This window comes from Trachurus trachurus (genome assembly GCF_905171665.1).
Source record: "Trachurus trachurus genome assembly, chromosome: 2".
NCBI lineage: Eukaryota > Metazoa > Chordata > Actinopteri > Carangiformes > Carangidae > Trachurus > Trachurus trachurus.
Window position 1 is genome coordinate 3,032,250 of NC_139914.1, and position 24,411 is coordinate 3,056,660.

The 24,411-nt window shown below is 42.1% G+C and overlaps 1 protein-coding gene across 2 annotated transcripts in view; it reads right to left on the reverse strand.

Annotated features, from left to right (window-relative positions):
- LOC310999667 (vang-like protein 1) overlaps nt 1-24,411 on the reverse strand; it is a 71,689-nt gene that overhangs the window by 16,987 nt on the left and 30,291 nt on the right. For both annotated transcript variants that reach the window (XM_083990203.1, XM_083990204.1), the window contains exon 4: nt 1,258-1,689. In XM_083990203.1, the coding sequence (XP_083846329.1) occupies nt 1,258-1,689 (432 nt within the window). The remainder of the gene's footprint in view (nt 1-1,257; nt 1,690-24,411) is intronic.

Here is a 24,411-nt window from a genome sequence, read left to right on the forward strand (position 1 = left end):
ACATGCAAATATAGTAAATGTGCATTCCAAAAATAAAAAAGTCCTGCAGGGGTTAAAACATGTCAGACAAGATGTAGAGCATATGAATATTTAGATCGATTTCAAAGCACTGCAAGCTCTCTAAACCCCCCTATTTATGTGTGTGTGTGTGTGTGTGTGTGTGTGTGTGTGTGTGTGTGTGTGTGTGTGTGTGTGTGTGTGTGTGTGTGTGTGTGTGTGTGTGTGTGTGTGTGTGTGTGTGTGTGTGTGTGTGTGTGTGTGTGTTTTGCCAGGAGCATGAGGGACCAACTGGGATTTTAAATGATGACTCACAGTAAACATGCCACTGGAGAAGTGTTTGGGTTGTCTGTGGTTTTGTCAAGTTCCTACAGGCATTACAAATTAATGAGATGAAATGTTGAGACCTCTGCCACAGCTAATGGAAATATTTGGTTGTGTGTGAAAAAAAAAAAAAGCACGTTTGTAGACTCGCTCGAATGTCCGTATGAGCGTTTTATTTAACCCTCCTGTTGTTCTATCTGTTCCCTTCCTCCATCCTTCCTTCTTTCCTTCCTTCCTATTTCCCTTCCTTCTCTTCGTCCTTACTTCTTCTTCCTTCTTCTTTTGATCCAATTGACCCGATCTGTTCCCTACCCCTCCACCTTTCTTTCCTTCCCTTTTCCCTTCCTTCTTTCCCTTCTTCCTTCCTTGAACAAATCTGTTCCCTCTCTCCATCTTCCCCTTCCCTCTTTCCACAAACCTTTCCCCCTCCCTTCCTTCCTTCTTTCTTTCTTCCTTATTCTTCCTTCCTTGAATGAATCTGTTCCACAATCTTTCTTTCCTTCCTTTTTCCCTCCCTCCCTTCCTTCCTTCCCTTACTTCTTCCTTCCTTTTTGACCCAATTGACCGAATCTGTTCCTTCTCTCCATCTTTTCCTTCCCTCTTTCCACAAACCTTTCCCCCCTCCCTTCCTTACTTCTTTCTTCCTTATTCTTCCTTCCTTGAATGAATCTGTTCCCTCTCACAATCTTTCTTTCCTTCCTTTTTCCCTTCCTTCTTTCCACAATCCTTTTTCCCTCCCTTCCTCCCTTCCCTTCGTCCTTACTTCTTCCTTCCTTTTTGACCCAATCTGTTCCCTCTCTCCTTCTTTCCTTCCTTTTACCCTTCCTTCTCTCCTCCCATCTTTCCCTTTGTCCTTCCATCCTTCCTTCCTTCCTTTCTTCCTTGACCCAGGAGGACGACAGGAGGATTTTAAACCCTTTAGTTCTCGGCGCTCACCTGCGAGTCGAGTATCCTGACGCCGTAGAACAGCCAGTAGGAGATGACGAAGAGCAGCACCAGCACGGCGAGCAGCGCCCTGAAGACGAAGACGCGCGGCAGGCCGGCGCGCGGCGGCCGGAAGAAGAGCGCCCAGACGGCCAGCAGCAGGATCAGCAGCTTGAAGGCCACGGAGATGAAGAGGCCCTCGCAGGCCGTGCCGCAGCTCTGCAGCCGCTCGGGCCACAGCAGGTGGGGCAGCACCAGGAAGGCCAGCGGCGTCAGGAACACCAGCAGCCCCACGATCACGGCCAAGGTCAGCGTGAAGTAGCGGCGGCAGTCCAGCCCCACGCTGTCCTCCAAGTCCTTGGTGATGCGGACGATGTCCTCCTGGGACAGGCTGTGCTCCGACGTGCCGGTGACGGCCGTGGTCGTCTCGCCCCAGTTGTCATCCTGGAAGCGTGAGAGAGAGGGAGGAGGAGAACAAGAGAAGGATTTAAAGGGATCGGTCGACATTTTGTCAAATTCGCCTTTTTTGCCGTAATCCTTGTATAATAGTTATAGCAGGAGGTTCGTTACCTTTAATTATCTGTGCATGTTGTTTTGAGATCTCAAACTCATCAAATACACAATCCAACAACTCCACAACGCTCTGGGGGACAAGTTGTGACCTGCACAATCACCACGCATTTTCGCTTGCAAAATGAACCAGTTTGTTGTTTTGTTGATAGTTTAAAGGGATAGTTCAACATTTTGGCAAATTGGCCCATTGCCATAATCCCTATAGTCATAGCAGTAGGTTCGTTACCTTTGATTGTCGGTGCAAGATATTTTTAGAACGGTGGAGCAGAGCCGTGAGCTGCTCAGAGCTATGCTACGGAGGCTCATGGGATTTCTTGGTTTCCCTCATCAAACTCATCAAATACACAATCCAACAACTCCACAACGCTCTGGTGGACAAGTTGTGACCTGCACATTCACCACACTATGAGATAATAACACAACGTTACCAGACAGAGTTGTTTTAGAGGTAAATACAGAGACTGCTTGATGAAAAACTGTCCCTGAAGGCATCAGCATCAGGGGTTTTGCATGAATTTCCCTCTTCCCTCTTCCCTCTTTCATTCTACAAAAAATTTAAGTCTTTTCATCACAGATTTTTACTGCAAATGAATATCGGTTATCGGTTTCCTTGATTACTAATATTCGGTATCGGTCCATCTCTATTTTCGATGCTCCTACTTCTACCAGAGGAACATTTCTGATGGATCAATGCTGCAAATAAAAGCAGAGGAAAACAGTAAAATACAGAGATTGGTGCAAAGCGTTGTATGACTGAGCTTCCTCTACTCTACTGTAACGTTTCCCTGTAGTTGACGTCATCCAGCAGGGAGGCTGCGTTGCATTGCAACACACCCTTTACTTGCACCGGAGGCTATTTCCAAGCATGAGAGAGAGAGAAAGAAAGAGAAAGAAAGAAAGGAACAGAAGATGGGAAGTGGAAAAAGCAAACAGAGGGAGCTGCTGACGACTGGGCCTGACTGCATCCGCCGATAATGAAGGTCAGCCGCGTCGCAGCAGAGCCGTTACAACAACACAGATAAGGACTCTTTACACAGTAATCATAACAAGCTGCTGACATGGCCTCCACCACCACCACCACCACCACCACATACTGAACTGCAGCTACAACAGCACATATTACATTACCAAAAGGTACAGTAACTCTCACTGCAGATGAGCGCTGTTCTAAGATGTTAGAGAGGGGGATCAGAGGCGAGTCGCGGCGATGTATTATGACCACTTTAAACCGAGGGGGTGGGGAGGAGGATGGAGAACATCCCAGAGGCCTCAGGGGCGAAGCTGCAGAGATGAAGCAGAACAATGAGGAGGACCCAGGCAGTATGCTGCTGAGGTTGTCTTTGAAGCCAGAAACAAGCTCCTGTGTGCTGCGCTCAAATACTAATAATAGATTTTTTTCACTACTGCACAGATCATCAGTACTTCAGGCACATTGATGTAACAGAGAGGAAGGGAATCGGAAAGGGACAAGAAATAACTGGATATGTCTGTGATATTCAGTCATTTCAAACAAATGGCTAAAACAAATCATCAGTTTCTTTGAGCCTCTAATGCCTCATTTTCCAGCTGCAAATAGACCAGATGCATTAGTTCCTCCATGAAGAGAGGATGTATTTGAGAAGTATTTTCATGCCCCTGGAAACTATATATAGTATACCGTATTTATACTGTACAGTATGTATAAAGTAAATGAGCAGCGGCTGAACAAAACCTTGGTTTATTAGGAGTTTCACAGTCAAAACCTCACTTAAAGGAGAATTCCGGTCATTTTTGACCCCTAAATCGTTGTCCTGATGGTCACCCAGTACCATAGATATTTGATTGTTTTTTGAGTGTTTGTTGTGGTTGAAAGAATTGCCCCCATGAGTTAGCGTTGTTGCTATCCCTAGCGCCGTCTAGACATGGTGTTTTTTGCTCCCCACAACACTGGGTGACCATCAGGACAGCGATTTAGGGGTCAAAAATGACCAGAATTCTCCTTTAATCTGCTTCATCAGATCATGGGTCAGATCATGTTTAATCCAGTTGAGAGTGGTCACAAGTTTTGGAAGTGGAAGGACATAAAAGCCACGTAATTTTTATCCAATTGGCTCTAATTAAAAACATAATCGCAAAAAAACAACCCCAAAATGATGAGCTCTGTAAACTTTAGTTAGTTCACATTTATTCACAGCAGCAACATCATTCTCAGGAGTGGACATGTTAACTGGCGGTGACCTGCTGGTCTCGTCTCTCTGATGAGGTCCAGCAGCGCAGAAAGAAGACTGTCTCACTTTCATCTGACCTTTGACCTGACGAGACAGTCGTAAATACTCATCTTTCCATCTCCATGGGCCGAACGTCACGGCCGAGCCGTCTCATGAGCTGCTGCTGTAAAACCAGACGGTGGAATGCACCACTCGGGTTCAAGAGGTCGGAGAGCGAGTAGCTGCCACAACGGGCCTGTGGGGACGGACACTCCCTGACAACATGACGTCCATCTGACTGCAGAGGGACATTTCTACTCATTTATTCATAAAAGTAATCATGTATTCAGCGTTCCTACACATTTGAAATTTCCAAATTCCATACTTTTTCCAGACCCTAATTTCCAGACTTCAAATAATTTGGGATATTTGAGTAAACAGATGTGCGTAATATATAAAAAAAAGCATGCAATTAATCGTTTCTTTTCATTATTCTGAATGTGTATGCCATGAGATTGTAGCTAGGTACAATAGCACATATACAATAATGAATTAACCCAAATAACTTCAGATAAGACCAAACCCAGATAAGTATTAAGATAAATAGATTGTCCATACTTTCCAGACCTGTAAATGTATAAAATCAAATTCCATACTCGTGTAGGAAGGAACCCTGTGTATTCAACTTAAGAGAGAGCTTGAATCTGGAGAAATCTTGTACCAACAACATGATGCGATGTCCAAACAAATATCAATAATTCATTTTTCTGTCCACTCAATTGAAGTGGAAATTGCTCTTGGAACAGAGCAGGTGAAGCCACTTCATTAATAATGAGCGAAGCTTCCCCTCGGCTTCTCCACAGAGATCAACGCAACAGGGTTTACACTCACACAGAGCCATTATCCCCTGTAGAGTAAGCAAAACATCGTCTCCACAAAAGGAGAAGCCACAAAGCTCCGTGAGAGCCGTTGCCTTATAACACTGTATAACTATAGTTATAAACACATCATAATGCTTTATAACAATAATCATAACACACTATAAAGCATTTTATCTTGACTTATAAGGTCAGGTATTATAACACGTTATAATTGTTAGTAACTCAATGACAATATCCACATCGATAATGCATTATAAATATAGTTATAATGTGTTATAATTGGCTTATAAACGTGTATAATTATCATTATAAACACTCATGAATTATCATAAGGCTTTATAACAATAATCATAATACATTATAGAGCATTATAACTTTATTATAATACTTGAACGTATAAGCCATTATAAAATTAAAAAAATATATATTTATTTATTATTTATGATGTGTTATGCTTATTGTTATAAAGCCTTATGATAATTTATAAGTGTTCATAATGATAGTTATACACGTTTATAAGCCAATTATAACACATTATAACTATATTTATAATGCATTATCGATGTGGTCATTGTCAGTGAGTTACTAACAATTATAACGTATTATAATTCCTGACCTTATAAGTCAAGATAAAATGCTTTATAGTGTGTTATGATTATTGTTATAAAGCATTATGATCATTTATGAGTGTTTATAACTATAGTTATACAGTGCTATAACTGCATTATAACTCATTATAAGTATGGTTATAATGTGTTATAGAGATAGACGTCAAATATTTCAATGTCTCGGAGAGTAAATATAGCACAAGCGTTGAGCTCGGCGCTTCTTTCTTGCCTCACTGATGACAGATTCTCAAGTCTTAATCTTGTCTGACCACAGTCTAGCTGTTGGAGACAAAGATGCTCAGTGTGTGTGTGTGTGTGTGTGTGTGTGTGTGTGCACTGTTGTACCTATCTAAGAGGGGACATCGGCGTCGTTACACATTCACCAACAGGGGACCAAGCAGCCAACAGGGGACTTTTTTTAGGTCCCCTCTTGGACATGCTTTAAATCAACTAAAAATCATGTGAAAAACCTTCTGGTTAATTTTTTTAACTTTAGCCAAGAGGGGACCTGAGTGTGTGTGTGTGTAAAATACCATATTCAGCAGTGCCCCGGCAGGCTGGAGCAGGGTTTTTAACGACTCATTCACACACGTCGTTTCTTACACTCCTCCATAGTGTGAACGACTTGCAGCCCCGGCAGCCTTTCAGACTGTAGAGAGGCTATCAAACAGGCTCCTTAGTGAACAAACCAGTACCTTGAAACATAATTTGTTATTCTTTGTAACAAAATATAAAGGTTCTGTTTTCATGGATGTCTTAAGTTTAAACTCAACACTGTATTAGGTATAATAGACATTTTAAAATATTGAAAAAATGGATCACCGATAACAAAATTTTAAATAAAATGGTAATTTAGATCATTTCTGTTGAATTCTGATTAAACATTAAAAATAATTGACCTTGCTATTGTTGCTTGTCCAGTTTTTTTAAGCACAGGGTTTCAATTTTACAATATACATGTGTTCTCAATCTGTATAGGAATTATTAGTTGACTTACATTGCAGAAAAAGGTCCACACTTGGTTTATATGGAATGACAGGGGTCCACTGTTGGTTGGTGCATAATGACACATGACCCCACTTAGTTAGCACGGACTGACATACACACTCCATCATGTGAGTGTGAAGTGATAGTTTTTAAGAGAAAACTTTCATCAAAACTTAACACAAAAATTTATAATGAGTAGCACCAATAATGTTGTAATTATTTTTAAAATGTAGGATGTACTACTGCAACACACATTTCTACAGTCTATTCATTTTTTAAGAGAGGGTTTTAGGATTTAGGGTAATCTTAATGTACTTGCATCATAAATCTGTATTCATAAGGATGTATTTTATTTACTGTTTTATATTACAGAAAACTCAATGGCAACCTATGATGATATATTATGTAGAAGTAAACCATCAAAGAGTAACTGATATTAAAGTATTGGCATGGCAATTTGTTATCTTTGGGGAAAATACAGAGGGTTTGGGAGATCATCAGTTTGTCAGAGATACAAGGGATAATTCATTGAGAGGATTAATCTCACAAAGTCCCTATGTTAAACTATTGCCAGACACATTTCTACAGTCTATTAATTTTTCACTGTACTGGTGTTTTATACTACTTAACTGCATTATTGTCATGGGAAAACACAGTTTGACATGGCCTGATGGCTCAGAGCCACAAAAAGTTACTTTTTGGCCACGTACATCTCATATAGATAAAGCCCTGTTGGGGGCACCTATTGTCAGACTTTTACTTTTTAAACGCATGTGATTTCAATTAAATTTAATGTATTTGCGTCATAAATCTGTATAGGAATTATTTGTTGATTTACGTTTTAGAAAAAGGTCCACACTTGGTTTATATGGAATGACAGGGGTCCACTGTTGGTTGGTGCATAATGATACAAGTGCCCACTTAAGCCGTTTTCCCACTAAAATTAGCGGGTCGACGCGGGTTTTTTAAACGCGGGTCGACCCGCTAACAATCGGCATTTGGCCCCTTTCCCATTGACCAAAATGAGCCGAGTCTGACCCCCCGCTGGGGGATCAGACAGAGCATAAACCAGTCGCCCCGCTCTCATCCGCGGTGCAAGAGACACACACAGTCATGCCACAGCCGCCCGCCGCGAAGTGTCCGTCCGCCGAGGCAGACTCTCTGGCTGGCTGACCTGGAGCACCAGGACCGCGGAGGACAGAGAGTCTGCTGCGGCCGGATGACGGACGTCCGCGGCACAACACGTCAGTTAAACAGACTGTCGCTTCTTTTCTTTTCTTTTTTTCTATCGTTTTTGGTCAGTGTTCTCTGATGTTTTGATCCCAGTCTCGGATGAGAGCAGAGCGGAGCAGAGCTTTGTTTTGGTACGTGATATGAGACGCGACCGGCGCGATGACGTAGCGTCACGTAACGTTCAGTGTCATCACGTAAATTAGCGGGTTGACGCGGGTCTGGCGTTCCCACTGCAAGCCGTTCGGAGCCGAGCCGATTAAAGGCGGTTTTAACCCGCGTCGCTTGCCGAGTCGTTTGACCCGCGTCAACGCGGGTCGACGCGGCTCGGTGCGCCTTTCCCACTGCCACCAAAAGCCGATTGTTAGCGGGTTTAAACGGGTTTTTTGGCCAGTGGGAAAGGGGTATTAGTTAGCATGGAGTGAAATACACACTCCATCATGTATGAATAAGAAAGAAATAAGCAAAAGTGATCATCCGTAAGATAAATTTTTCATCAAAACTTAACACAAACATTTCTAATAAAGTAGCACCAATAATGTTGTAATTATTTTTAAATGTAGGGTGTACTACTGCAACACACATATCTACAGTCTATTATTTTTTCCCCTACAAGAGTTTTATACTCCTTGACTGCATTGTTGTTATAGGAAAAATATTTGAATTAAAACTCAGGGTTTTAGGTCACATTTAATGTACTTGCATCATGAATCTGTATTTATGAGGATGTATTTTATTTACTGTTTTACATTACAGAAAAAGGTCCACACTTGGTTTATATGGAATGAAAAACATGTATGGGAAAATAAAAGAGGAGCTGGGGGGTCATCAGTTTGTCTGAGATACAAGGGATAATTCTTCTAGAGGATGGATTAACCTCAAAAGCTCAAAACTTTCATCAAAACGTAATACAAACATTTATAATGAAGTAGCAACGGTAATGTCGTGTTTTTTTATGTGGGGTGTACTGTGAAAACTCAATGGCAACCTACGATGATATATTATGTACAAGTAAACCATCAAAGAGGTACTGATATACAACAATTTGATATGGGAAAATACAGAGGGAATGGGGGATTATCAGTTTGTCAGAGATACAAGGGATAATTCATTGAGAGGATCCCTATGTTAAACTATTGCCATACACATTCACACAGTCAAAATGTTTCAGTTCTAGATTGGACTATTGCAATGCACTTTATGTTGGCGTCTCCCAGTCTTCGCTCAGTCGCCTCCAACTTGTCCAAAACGCTGCTGCCCGTCTTTTAACTAACACTAATAGACGTGAGCACATTACTCCTGTTCTTAACTCCCTTCACTGGCTCCCTGTCCCTTACAGAATTGATTTTAAACTTTTAATGTTTGTTTTTAAAGCACTTAACGGCCTGGCCCCACTGTATTTATCTGAGCTACTTTATTAGAAATGTTTGTGTTAAGTTTTGATGAAAAATTTCTCTTAAGGATGATCACTTTTGCTTATTTCTTTCTTATTCATACATGATGGAGTGTGCATTTCACTCCACTTACTTACATTCAAAACAGACTGACTGAAACATGGGTACATGCAATATAGAGTCACAGAGCATTTTTATGAGCTACCATTCTCTGCCAGAAATGTTGTCTGGGAACAACATCTTACTTAACATGGCACAAGAAATTAGGATTCATCAGATTGCCAAAGATACAAGGGATAAGGCATTGTGTGGATGGAATAACCCCAAATAGCTCAATGTTGAACTGCTGCAACACAAATAAAAAAAGTTGACAGTGGTGTGGACCGTGTCTGAGGAATATAGTTCTTGCTGTGTCCTAATTGTCCTTTACAAGGCTTTGTAAGGCTTTGCATGTGTTTTTATATTTATGCGTTCCTTTATTTCCCTTGATTTTCTAAATACCTTTTAATGAGTAGTTTAACAGGGTTTTTTGGGGGGTTATTCCGTCCACACACTGACATATTCCCTGTATCCATGACAATCTGATGAATCCGAATTTCTTATTCCATGTTAATTGTTGTTCTCAGACAGCATTACTACTAGCAGACAATGGTGGCTCATATAAAGGCCCTGTCACAGAATATTATAACAGGTAATTACACACCTTCACAAAACTCATCAAAGAACTGACAATTCTTTAGACAAAATGGAATATTGCTGGTACACCCACTCTTTACAGTTGCCACAGAAGTTGAATCACCAAAGGCCATAGGTGCGTAGTAGCACATGGCCAACCTAAGACCTGGGAATACCTGTGTCTCAGTCGGTCTGATTTGGATATAAGATGTTGGCTGAAAGAAGGTAGAAACTCTGAAGCCCAACCTGAAAATACCTAACGACCATCGTCAGCTACGACAACCCATCCCCCACACTGCCCACACTCGAGGACTGACACAGGTCATCTGGCACTCACTCCACTCTCACTCCATTCACTCACTTCTCAGATCCCAGTTCAACAACTCTACCTTAAAGTTAGGACCTGTGAAATACATGAGTGCTGGTGACTTAACTACTTCAATGTAGAGGAATGTTTTGTGCCCACATCATAGACTGAAACCCCATTAAAAATGTTCAACTCTACTTAGAAAACTGTGTGTAAATGTAATGAAGTCACATTTCTTACTTCAACATGCACAAGGTTATACCTAGATAATAAGGAATATACACACTTGTGTTTAGCTGGGTACTGAAACGAAAGAAAATCATTAGGAAACAACCAAAATAGATAACAAATGAATTACTTAAAATATAAATAAATTAGATAATGTTTTACCATCTTCTGAACACAATTAATTGAATTTGTTTATAATCCACTTCAGATGCTATGAATAAGGTAATATGGGATTGTTGAATGTACAATCCACACATCCTGAAAGCAACCAGACCCATTTCTGCTGAGCACCAGTGTGAACTGAATACAGCTTTTATTGTGTACTTCCCACTTAATATAAACTCTCTGACCCTGTGCCAATCCTGTACCTTTTGACAACTTTAAATTAGGTTTCAATTCATATACCAATTTCATCTATAGATGTGTATGACTATGTGATACAGTGTGTAATATACAGAAGGAAAAAGAACACAAATTTAGTTTTAGTTTTAACTTTTGTTGTGGACCAAAAATATGCAGACAGGTATACATGAACTCCAGTAGAGCTAATAGTTTGGTAAATAAAAATGTGTTGCAGACAGAAAACCGAGGCACTCGTGAGGGTACGACCAATTAAAATGCCTTTATTGGTACATGGCTAATCTATTTAAAAGCGAGTTTAAAAGCGCTTTTAAATAGATTAGCCATGTACCAATAAAGGCATTTTAATTGGTCGTACCCTCACGAGTGCCTCGGTTTTCTGTCTGCAACCCTTTATGGATCTCCCCAACTGAAGAGCACCTGAGGGATACACTTTTCTGCAACACCCAAGAAGCACTCCATGCACTGCGTTCCTGTCTGAAAATAAAAATGTGTGTTGCAGTAGTTCAACAGTGGGTATTTTGGAGTTATTCCATCCACTATAGCTGATTTATCCCCTGTATCTCTGGAAATCTGATAAATCCTAATTTCAGAAACATTTCTACTGGCACACCATGGTTGACCATATAAAGGCTGACAAAATATTATACTGATCACAAGGCATCACACACCTTTACAAAACTCATCAAAGACTTGACAGGGTGGATTATTGCTGGGACACCCACTCTTTACAGTTGCCACAGAAGTCCATAGGTGTGTAGCACATGGCCAACCTAGGACTGGAGAATTCCACTGTCTGTTAGTCTGATTTGGATATAAGATCTTGGCTGAGGGATGCTAGTCTTTTCCAGGTTGCCCTTCAGAGTTGCTAACGACCATCGTCAGCTACAAGAAACCATCCCCCACACTCCCGACAGTCAAGGACTGACACAAGTCGTCTGGCACAGATTTAAAGCCCTCACTCACTTCTCAGCCAGTTCCACATTTAGAGTGGAGAGTGGAGGTAGAGTTAAGCCTACCACACACATAAAGATAATCGGGCTGATTTTGCCCCGATCTTCCCCCTTCCGACCAAAGACAAAAATCGGCCGATTATCCTAAGGTTTTAAGATTATTTTATGAGATTCTCTTGTAGTGTGTGGTGTGTTAAGAGTCAAAATTCTCACAACAATCGCCTCAGAAAACGTTCGGCGCTGAATTGATAATCGTAAATATTAAACATGTTCAATATTTACAAATCAAAAGTCATCTTGCATGTGGAAAGCTGGTGTTGTGCTGAGAAGTGCCAAGCTCTGCATGCTGCTCGCGGCAAGCCACTTCTCGACACAACACCGGTAATCCCACAGAGAGCCACGGTGCAGCCCTGGCATTAAATGAGGTTCACACAGACATTCACGCATACACGGGAGATTTCCTGATAGCCGATAGCAAAGACGGTAGCGATCATAGCCAGCAACAGCCAGCAATAGAGCAGCCATGTTTAAATGATCATGTGACCGCCGCTCACAGCCGCTTTACTGCTCGGCCTCCGAAGCCACAGACACACACAGATGGTATCGTTGTAAAGGCTGAAGTGTCCCGCTTTCATTTAAAAAAATTACATCACTCTCATTGTCCATTCCGGAAATAGACCGAAAGAGTAGCTACAACAATACTGATCTCTTTCTGAGTTTTCTGACCGGAGGGTCACGACTCTGAAAAATCTTAATGTGTGTGGTGTGTTGTGTTTGGAATATCACAGCACACCACACACAATACGATCAAAACTGTTCAATCACAGATTTTTTATCTTCACGTGTGGGGTCTTTCACAGATAAAAAATTGGTTGAAATTTAGAGAATCTTTATGTGTGTACCAGGATTTAGGATCTGTGAAATACATGAGTGTTGATGACTTCACTACTTAAATGTAGAGGAATGCTTTTGTGTCCACATCATAGACTGAAGTCTATGGGTGGGAATTGAGAACCGGTTCCTCTTCAGAACTGGTTCCCACGTGATAATTTCCTTGGGATTATGTGCGTGCATGCTTAATGATTCCGCTAATCTATTTAGCTTTTTTTCCTTTGCAAATGTGCATGTTTCTAACCCAAACAACACATGCCGTGTTCAGGTCAGAACGAAGGCAAACACGGCGTCGAGACAGAAGCGCTCTAAAGTGTCGGGGTAGATGTGATGTGACAAAAAATATTCAGATTTATAAAACACTGCATACACACACTTGCAAGTAAAGTGCCTACAAGGCACATACATAATGTAGATAGTAAGGAATATACACACTTGTTGTTGTGTTTAGCTGGGTACTAAAACATCAAAAATTCATTTGGAAGCAACCCAAATGTGTAACAAATTAATCACTGAATCAGATTGCCATTCTACTATTTGTTTTCAAAATAAATTTGATTAGAATTAGATTTATTGTGTACCTCCCACTTAACTCATTGAGTGCCATTGACGTATACTGTATACGTCAAACACAGTTTTCTGCGGCTGGTAAATGGGGACGCTGTCGCCCACACTGTGAGTAATTTTGGGGTTTCTGGGATGTGTAGAACGAATGAGACTGTAGATCAGAGCAAGAAGTGAAATAGAAGGAGAAGACGAGTGCGATCGCTACACAGAGATACAAAAAAAAGTTGGAAAAAGTTTCTATTTCTAGAGAAAAACGACGGGCAGAGCCTGGAACAAGTGTAACGTGGAGCTGTGATGAAACATTTCTCTTACGGATGATCACTTTTGCTTATTTCTATCTTATTCATACATGATGGAGTGTGTATGTCACTCCATGCTAACTAAGTGGGCACTTGTATCATTATGCACCAACCAAGAGTGGACCCCTGTCATTCCATATAAACCAAGTGTGGACCTTTTTTTTCTGCAATGTAAAACAATAAGTAAAATGCATCCCTATTAATATAGATTTAGAATGCAAGTACATTAAAATTGATTGAAACCATGTGCTGTTAAAAAGTAGAAGAGTGACAATAGGTGGCCACCACAGAGCTTCATCTATATGGGACATTAGGTGACTACAGAATAACACTTTGTGGCTCTGGGCCATCAGACCATGTTGAATCCTGAGTTTAGTTATTTAAAGTAGTTTTCCCATGACAACAATGCAGTCAAGGAGTATGAAACTTCATTAAGTCAAAAACTTGACAGACTGTAGAAAGGTGTGTTGCAGTGGTATATTACTTAGTGAGGTTAATCCATCCTCTAGAAGAATTATCCCTTGTATCTCAGACAAACTGATGACCCCCCAGCGCCTCCTTTATTTTCCCATACATGTTTTATTGTTGAGCCATAAATGTCAATAACTGAAATATTCCCTTAAGTATCTTGATAGGTTGCCATTGAGTTTTCACAGCACACCCCATGTTTTAAAAAAAACTACAATGACAACTTCACCAGTGCTAATTTAGTTTAAATATGTGTGTTTGCATGTGTTTGTGTGTGTGTGTTGTGTGTATTAATAGTTACAAATGTTTGTATTAAATTTAGATTAAAAATGTATCTTAAAACTTAGCAATTTATCTCATTTCTGCTTATCCACCCATGCTGGAGTGTGTGTGTCACTCCGTACCAACCAACAGTGGACCTCTGTCATTCCATATAAACCAAGTGTGGACCTTTTTCTGTAATGTAAAACAGTAAATAAAATACATCCTCATAAATACAGATTCATGATGCAAGTACATTAAAATGACCTAAAACCCTTAGTTTTAATTCAAATATTTTTTCCTATAACAAAAATGCAGTCAAGGAGTATAAAACTCTTGTAGGGGAAAAATTAATAGACTGTAGAAATGTGTGTTGCAGTAGTACACCCTACATTTAAAAATAATGAAAACATTATTGGTGCTACTCTATTAGAAATGTTTGTGTTAAGTTTTGATGAAAAAAATATATCTTAAGAATGATCACTTTTGCTTATTTCTTTCTTATTCATACATGATGGAGTGTGTATGTCACTCCATGCTAACTAAGTGGGAACCTGTGTCATTATGTACCCGCCAACAGTGGACCCCTGTCATTCCATATGAACCAAGTGTGGACCTTTTTTCTGCAATGCAAAACAATAAATAAAATCCATTCCTATTTCCTATTAATTGGTTGAAACCAAATGTCTAGAGCATTTTGACCATTTAAAATTGAGATGATAGTAGATCCCCTCTTGGACTGCTAAGAATGACAGAGGCAACGCATTTATGGATGAGTAAAGACGGACGAGCAAATTATCTTTGTTAAGAAAAAAGAATGAATCTATATTAAAGCCGGTTTAAAGTAAATGTTGTTGCTTATACTGCAGAACTTGATATTAGTGCATGCAGTCATGTTACTTCTGAACTGCATGCAATTCAATAAAAAATATTCACTCTCAAATGTGGCCATGATTATATATTTATATACAATTTGTACTACAGAGACTTTAAAATAAGTAATGATAACTCTAAAGTTATATTATCCATTTTTGAAAGAAACTGAGAAAGTCATTGTTGTGAACAAGGACTCATTAGGTGAATGAATGGGTCGTTAGGTGAATGAATGGGTGCAGACAGCTCCACTGCAGTATGTGGAGGTCCACTCTTTGATAGGTAAATGTCGCTCAGAGATCCAAGTCCCCTCTTGGCAATTTCTTTAAAAATAATTAAAAGTCACATTTTCAGTAATATTATGGTAAGACACCTTAAAAGTAAATTTTATATTCCATGTTTGTTTTTTCAAAATAAGTGTAAACATAAGACCCCTCTTGGCAGCTTGGCCCGACAGGTCCCCTGTTCCCCCTATTGGTATGTATGTGTGTGTGTGTGTGTGTGTGTGTGTGTGTGTGAGAGAGAGAGAGAGAGAAAGCAGATCAATAGGCATTATTTGTAAGGAGGACTATCTCTCTGAGCACAGTCTACCTCGAGAACACTCCAGGGAGACATGAATCACCGCTTCTTCTGCCTTGGAGCGCTCATCACTCATTGGCCTTGTTTCACACACTCCTGAATCACACACACACACACACACACACACCGCTCAGGGACTCTTTAAAGATCTCTATCACCATTTCTTCTTTCTGTTTGCAGCTCTGAACAGAAAAGAGACAACACATAAACTATATAAGCAATGTGACAACTGGGGCTGAAACGGTTAGGTTAGTTAAAAAAAAAATGTATCAAATGTACATGTTGTAAGTCTTTTTTAAATGAATATTTGGGGATTTCATCTGGTTTTAAGATGCATTTCGAGACCTTTGCCAGGCAACAAAGAAAACTATCCAGTTCCCTCATAAAACTACAACTTGTAATGTGACGATAAGCACTTTAAGAAACCAAGAGCTGCTCTCTAATCAGAAAAGACCTGAAAATCCTTTAATATCATGTTCAGTGCGTTTATCCCCAAGGTTTCAATAAACCTTCCTCTCTCTAGTCTGGCTCAGACTGTTAATAAAATTAGGGAAAGTGTTGTGATTGGATCCTCACTAGTACATGTATACAGTACCTGGGCTTCCCCCTTTGCTGACTCTGCCTAAAAATAGACATTAGTGTGTGACCCACATTTCCTCCACGGGATTAACCAATCACCACAGGCCGATCTGGTTCAGCACCAGCAGCCTTGCAGGAGACCCAGTCCCATTTATCACTGGGAAATAGGAACAAAAGGATCAAAAAAAAAGAAAGAAAGAAAGAAAGAGGGAAAACAAGGGCAAGAGCACGGTTTCTGTGTCCGACAACAAGACAGCCAATTAAAGAGAGGAGAGGGATTGATCCAGAGAGGGAGGGGAGGTGAGAGCAGAGACAGGATGACGAGCACGCAGACTCACCAACACGTGAAGCGCTCTGCTCACTCACTCCTCGTCACAGAAACACAACACAACAACACAACACAACTCCACTTAAACAACACCTGTCAGGTCGACTCCAGAGGTTTATTCGAGCCCCACGAGGTTTTAACGAGCAAATCATCTGCGGTGGGAGGAGCCGAGGCGTTCCAGCAGAAACTAAACAGCTGAGTAACGGAAAAACATCCAATGTGACGTGTTCCTCTCACACACCGTTAAAGGGATAGTTCACCCAAAATTCAAATTTCACTCATTATCTACTCACCCTCATGTCGATTAAGGGCTGGGAGAAGTTTCAGAGTCCTCCGTGGCTTCTCTGAGTTACAGCGAGGCTCCGTGCAGCAGTATTTGTCCATATAATGGTTGAGAACGGAGCTCACTTTTCTTCGTCCAAAAAGACACACCAAAAAACATCCAAATACCTCCATAGTGCTCGTCTGTAATGTCCCTCTTGTATCGAAGCCTCAACATGAGAAATTGTTCCGAAAAAAAATAAATAAGTATTTTAAGCTTGTTTGTAGCAGAAGCTCCCAGCACTGCTCTTCCTGGTCCGTACAAATCTCACGTGATTTGCACTGACGCCGGCGCAAATCACTAATTTTTTTCGGAACAATTTCTCATGTTGGGGCTTCAATACAAGAGGGACATTACAGATGAGCACTATGGAGGTATTTGGATGTTTTTCTTGTCTTTTTGGACGAAGAAAAGTGAGCTCCGTTCGCTACCGTCATATGGACATGCAGTGCTGCACAGAGCCCCGCTGTAACTCAGAGAAGGCAGGAAGTCGACATGAGGGTGAGTAGATAATGGGTGAAATTTGAATTTTGGGTGAAGTATCCCTTTAAACAAGACGAGGGGGCAGAAGGGAAGCTAAAAATGAACAAGGCTCTGCTTCTCTGATGGAAAGATTCCTCTCATTTGTTGTTAAAACTGTTTTGATCAACACATAGGAGACAAATCCAGCCTCCGATCCTAATTCCACACAAATGACTTGAAGGCGACGCGGCTGCAGGGATGATGAGGGAGTGCAGCCGGGTCACATGCTCGTCCCTCCGCTGATTGGTGGGTTTTCGTTCGCCGTTCTCTCTGCTCGCAGTTTATTTCATTTACTTAGTGATGGAGAGCGACGGCGGTCCGCGCACGTACTCGGAGAACTGGATTTGCCTCGAGCGGACTGCTTCTCATTACCGACTGGAGACTACCGCTGTGAAAACTGCTGCTGCTGCTCTTTCATTCACCGTGGTAGCGGAGCAGCAACCGACCACGCTGAGCAGGAGCTTTGCAGTGTATATGCAGTAATAGCTTTTTTTTTTTTTTTGAGATGTGACACTGGAAAAGAGGCGATAACAGTTTTTATTCAACTCTCTAAATGTTTTGTTTTTTCACTGCCACCAATCTCATTCAGTATTAAAGGGATAGTTCAACATTTTGGCAAATTGGCCCATTACCATAGGTAAGGTAGGTAGGTTTGTTACCTTAAATTGTCAGTGCAAGCTATTTTTAGAACGGCGGAGCAGAGATGTGAGTTGCAATGGGATTGTGAACGGGATTTCTTGGTTTCCCCTCATCAAACTCATCAAATACACAATCCAACAACTCCACAACGCTCTGGTGGACAAGTTGTGACCTGCACATTCACCACGCTATGAGATAATAACTAGGGCCGGGACTCGATTAAAAAAATTAATCGAATTAATTAGAGGCATTGTAATTAATTAATCGCAATTAATCGCATTTTAATCGCATATAAATATTTGACCTGAGAACAGTGAGAAGCATTTTTTTCCACATGGATTTTAGTATACCATTGAAAGACTGAATACATAAGCTTAAGCATTCAAGGTGGTACTTAACCAAGACCAACAGACTAGGGATGCAAATTATCGATTAATTCATTAATCGATATTTGATACATACAGATTAAATGGTCTTTCCTTCCAATACACTATGATGATTACTGTAGTATTTAACTAGGCTACTTAAATCACAGTAGCATGAACTGATTTGTTGAACTCAGCCTGATGTAAACATTAATAAAAGTCAGTAACCAATCACACAGGCAGCTCCATGTTGTCCCTGTGTGATGTTCAGGGACAGGTCAGGACAGTCTGAAGACAGACAGCTCTGAGGGTGAAGTCCTATCATAATGAGATGAGCTGCACCTGTGACAGTGACAGGTCATAGATATAGCGCTGCAGCTGAGCAATTAGCGCTGTATAGCGCATTTAGCGTGCACCCGTGTCTGTGTATCTATGTGCAGGCAGAGATCAGAGATGGTGTTTTAAATAACCATGCTAGCGTTTCACCAGCTCTCATCTCTGCCAGTCAGCCTCTCAAACTGCCGCCTCTCCCGCGTGCGGGTGCACCGCACGTAGACACACGTGAGAAAAAAAAAAAAATTCAATTTTTTTTAAATAAGTGCGATTAAAATGCGTTAATTTTTTTAACGCGTTAATTTTTGTGTAATTAATTAATCGTAATTAGTGCGTTAAAGTCCCGGCCCTAATAATAACACAACGTTACCAGACAGAGTTGTTTTAGAGGTAAATTCATGCAAAACCACTGATGCGCGTTGCCTTCAGGGACAGTTTTCCATCATCAGTCTCTGTATTTCCCTCTAAAACAACTCTGTCTGGTAACGTTGTGTTATTATCTCATAGCGTGGTGAATGTGCAGGTCACAACTTGTCCACCAGAGCGTTGTGGAGTTGTTGGGTTGTGTATTTAATGAGTTTGATGAGGGAAACCAAGAAATCCCATTAGCCTCCGTAGCGTAGCTCTGAGCAGCTCACGGCTCTGCTCCGCCGTTCTAAAAATAGCTTGCACCGACAATTAAAGGTAACAAACCTACTGCTATGACTATAGGGATTATGGCAACGGGCCAATTTGCCAAAATGTTGAACTATTCCTTTAAAACATACAGAGGAACACGTAAGCAACCCAAGCTGACCCATCAAGTGCCAAGTGCAACACCTCTCTAATATGGAAGCAAGTAAATAACCAAACTGACACATTTCTCCGTAGTGTCGGTTACCGCGCCAGCTGCTGCGCTCGATGCCGTCGTATTTTGGTTTTAGCGCGTCGATTAAAAATACACCACATTCCACAGGCGGCTCCGGCATGTGAGGAAGTCAAAAGTTTGACCGTAACCAGCTGCAGCAGCTTGGGACTCACAGGAGTGGCAGAAGAAGGAAACCGGATAGGCCAGAGGTTCGCTCGATTGCATTCAGACTCACCTGCTCATCCCTGGTGTCTCTGCGGATATTGAGTTTCGCCCTCTTGAATTCTCGGTTCTAAATCTGTTCACAGTTGAATTTATTACTCTGAATTTGAGGGGATGGTTTGGTTGTATATTTTACACTTTCTCTGTGTGCCATTCAAAGTTTTATTCCCCAAGAAGATTTAGTTGTGGTTTTAAGAAGCAAAAACCATCTCGGAGTGGTTTTACAGGTTGGTGAGGTGAACAGGAAAGAGACTCGGGGCTCTATCATCTGCAAAAACTAAATGCATGAAAAATGCATGAAATTTATGTATGTGAGTGAGGAAGGCAAAGAAAAGAAAAGAAAAGAACTGTGTTGAAAAAGAGTGGTAATGTTGCACCGAGGCATCTATAGCAGCAACATGTGCAGCCAACTCACTTCCTTCATCTGTTTCAGCAGCTTTTCAGAACGGTTGAGTGGAAGCAGTGATTTGATAAAAGCACAGAATCTGCATTCAAAGTATTTCTTTGAGGAAATATTTGGCGAGGCTGCGAACAAACTAAGTGCTGCAACGTGATCCAGTAGCTGCTGAGCTTTAAAGACATCCAGCTCCACATCTGAACTGCACACAGGCACTTGTTGGGATGCATCATGTTGCATTACAGGATTGCCTTCAGGGAGTTTCTGATGGTTTTGGCTCTCACTCAAAAGACCTTTTTTTTCATTTTATGATAAATCCCATCACAGCTCCAAGTCTTTCTTTCCAAAGAAAACAAATTCCACAGTTTCAAACAATAGCCAGCTCCGATTCTGGGTGAATTAAGTTCATTTGTGTTGATAAAAATCATAGTGCGCACTGCTACAAGTTCACTATGACAACCTGCGCCTTGTTTCTGTCCACTGAACCACACAAACAGCTGAGAGGTGAAGTCTAATATCAGCAAAAGATGTGTGTTATAGTTATAAATACATACAGCAGGCTGGCTAGTGGCTACACACACTAACATGCCATGTTGTGGACCAACGACGTGCATTCAGAAAGCTTTCAAGGGGGAGTGGAAATAACAGCTATTGTTTCTCACAGTAAATCAAGCGTCCACTAAAAGCCTGTTTTCTGTTGTGGGCTGCAAACAAATAAAGCCCCCCCTCCCTCCTCCCTCTCCGCTCCTCGCTCAGCCAGCGCAGGAACAAAAGCACTCTACTCACTCCTGGGAGGCTAAGTGTGCGTCAAAATATAGCCAAGCATGCATTCCCAAGGACTTCCTCACGGGCGTTTAAAGCCACCTTTGTTCCAGCTGCGGACGGCGTGCCAGGCTGCCAGGAACTTGTCATGGCAAAGGAGGGAGGGAGGGAGGGAGGGAGGGAGTGAGGCACTTGAAAAAGTTTGTTGGACTAATCGTGGGATAGAAGAGTGACTGCGAGACAATGGGAGACTGACAGCCGAGGCGGCGCTTGACAGAGAGAGGTAAATTGCAGTATGGATGGAGTGGATTATGTGCAGGATGTCAGTTAACCATTAAGGGCTGACACAACGGATCATTTAGAGAAACGCAGGAAACGATAGTGGGAATATTCTGAGAGATGGGCATTTATCTGTCAATCATTCATTCAGAGGAGGAAGAGGAAGAGTCGGTCAAAGAGGAGGATTTACCATCCAAACTAAATCTCATCCAGTAAAAAGACGTGCAGCACGTACACAACAGCTCATCACATGCTCAAATCAAATGCAGATACTCATCTTCAACCAGCCTGTTTACTGCTGCAGGTCATGGTTTATTCATCTGGATCAATTATATTTATTTAATTCTTCCATAACACGTCCCAGAAGGGAAGACGCTGCACCGCACCGCACCGCGCTGCGCTGTACATCTACAACTCCTCATCACCATCAGCGTTAACAGACCTCTGGAGCTCAGCCCCACTTTGCTCTGTAATAAATGTAATTGGCAGATTTTACTGTGGAGTCTGTGAGTAGGAGGATTAACCCTTTCAATTTCCCAGCGTTTAAGTGAGGCTTGCACACACACACACACACTCACACACACTGTTTGGTCTGTGTGTCAATCAACACATGGACAGCCCTGAGCTACAGCACCGCTCTCTGCATGTTGTTACATCATTCACTGGTTAAGATGCTTCAGTGCAAAGAAATTGTGGTTTGGTTTGGTTTTAAAAAAAAAAGAAAAAAGAAAGAAAAAAAAGAGAGAAACATGACACACTGTGTCAAACGTCACTTTCAGAGACAGATATTGCACTGGACTAACAGGCAGCTGCCTTCCTTCCACATGTTCCTGCAGTGGCAAACTGCAAAAGAAAGAAAGAAATAAAGAATAACGGCCGAGAATGATACAAGATGTGTGTAACAAGCTGAGAGAGCGGCTCCACCTGACAACCCGGATCAGGAGGAGATGGGCGAACCGAAACCACCTAACAACAACAACACAACACAACACAACACAACACAACACAACACAACACAACACAACACAACACAACACAACACAACAACAACCTCTCTGTGGTGTTTGCTGGAGCTGAACTGAGCTCAGGCTCTGATGAGACAACGTGTCATCAACACATCCATAAAACACAGGATGACGTGAGATTCCAGCAGCTACAACGAGAAACCGAGAATAAAACAACACGATGTGTCGATTAAAAATACAATATTAGTAGAAAGCAGCGGTGGATGACGCAGCACAAACACATGTTGTACTGAGGAGGCCCGCAGCCTTGGAAATAACATCTGTCCCCATGGCAACGATCAATGAGTGTTGATGGGTTTTACCTGGCTTGGTTTAGGAGGGACAGTGTTAGATTTTCCTTCTGTGGCGGTGACAATCAGATCCTGTATCTTCGTCTCCGTCTCTGTCTCCGTCTCGCAAACCTCAAAGACCTGCAGCAGCTCATCCGCCGCCTCCATCGCCGCCGAAAAAAAGACTGCGTGTGGTGGTGGGAGGGGGAGAAAGCCCCCGACCGACCGACCGACCGGCCAAACTTTACCTCCGCTCTGCTCGCACGAGCGTCGTCATCCCTACACGCTGCTGCTTCTCTGTGACCTCCCTGACTTCCAGCCCCCTCCCCTCTCCGTCTTTATATAGAAACCTCTCCCATCATGCCTCAGGAGCTATTGTATGGGACTGTGTGTGCTCACTTGCCACGTAATGTAATGTAATGTAATGTAATGTAGGGGCTTTATGGAGGAAGGCGGGGGAGAGTGTGGGACGTCCTGAGAGAGGGATAATACATTAACAAAGTCCACAGAGTGAACCAATAAAAAACAAATGAGGTGACATCGCCGTATCCATCCAAAGATTTCTTTCTTCCATCCTCCTTCCTTCCTCCTTCCTCCTCCCTCTCTCTCCCTCCATCCCTTTTATCCATCTCTCCCTCCAGGCATCCTCTCTCATTCTCCGCTCGTCTCTTGCCTCAGCGCCACTCTCCGTCCATTGCTTCTGACTCAGTGAGCAGTGTGTGTGTGTGTGTGTGTGTGTGTGTGAAGCGGAGAGGACAAAACCTGACAGTGCGCCGTCTTATGAGATAACTCTGGCGATGTTCTAAATTTGTCAACAAATCCCACGTAAAGACCCAAATCCACTCGTATCGATTGTGTATCGCTGGTTCAGTTTGTTACTGTAGTTTGTTTTGACGGAGCGTCATCGCTGCACCAGATGTGCATTCATCCACAGCAGAAAATAGTCTCTAACAAAAGCACAGTTTTTTTTTCTTATTTGAGTTACAGCTAATAAAAACTAACAAGTTCCAATCTGAGGGTGCAGAGATCGATAAAAATATAGATTTGCGGCCAGTTTTTTTTTGAACATTTAACATTTAGAGAAGTGAATTTTCATCATTTCACTCATTTTTTGACAAAAAAACAAACATAACAGCCCTGAAGGCCCTTTGAAGCCCCCTCCCAGCTGCCACTTCCTGCTGTGATCGGACCTTTAAGCTATTATTTTGAAATTACAGTGATATATGCGGTATAAATACACCTCAGTCCAAAAGGAGACAACTGAAAAAACCGCAGCGATGCCAGAAAGCAGCGGAGAGCTGTTAGATCATACTGACCTGACCACGGGTCTGTAGCCACAAAGTTCATCCACACAGACAGAAAACTTTAAGGGATTAAAGCGTCGTCCAAAAAGCATAACTTCCCCTGTTTGAGCCTGTCCAGCAAATGGAAACCTCTGTTGCATGTCGTTCTCCATCTTTCTCTCCTTTTGCAGCTCCTGTCGACTCACCGACACAACATTTAAAAGAGAAAATCTACCAGGGGAAAGTGTTTCTTGCTCTCTGCTGCTTCGCCACCCCAGCGTTCAACAAGCACACACACACACACACACACACAAAGGATAACCTCTGCGGGATGCTGTCTCCCAGGCAGCCACTCACCACGGGGAAGAAATCCCAAACATGAACGCAAGTGCTCTGCCTCTTCCAGAGAGCCGTCGTCGCCGTGGCGGCCGCCGCCTGCGAGCCCTGTGCGGTCTGGACCGGCCCAGCTACCTGCGCCATGGTTTTAGTTCGCCAAGGAGGAATATGCCGCCGAGGTCCGGCTCTGAAGTTAAGCAAAGCAGCTGGGATCACAAAGCAGCTGCGTTTAATTGGGTTGGATGAACTGAGCTGCAGGGGGGGTGAGAGGAAGGTGAAACAGTGGGCGGTCGAGGGGCGCAGATTTAAGGAGTGGATGGAAGGAGAGGAAGATGCAA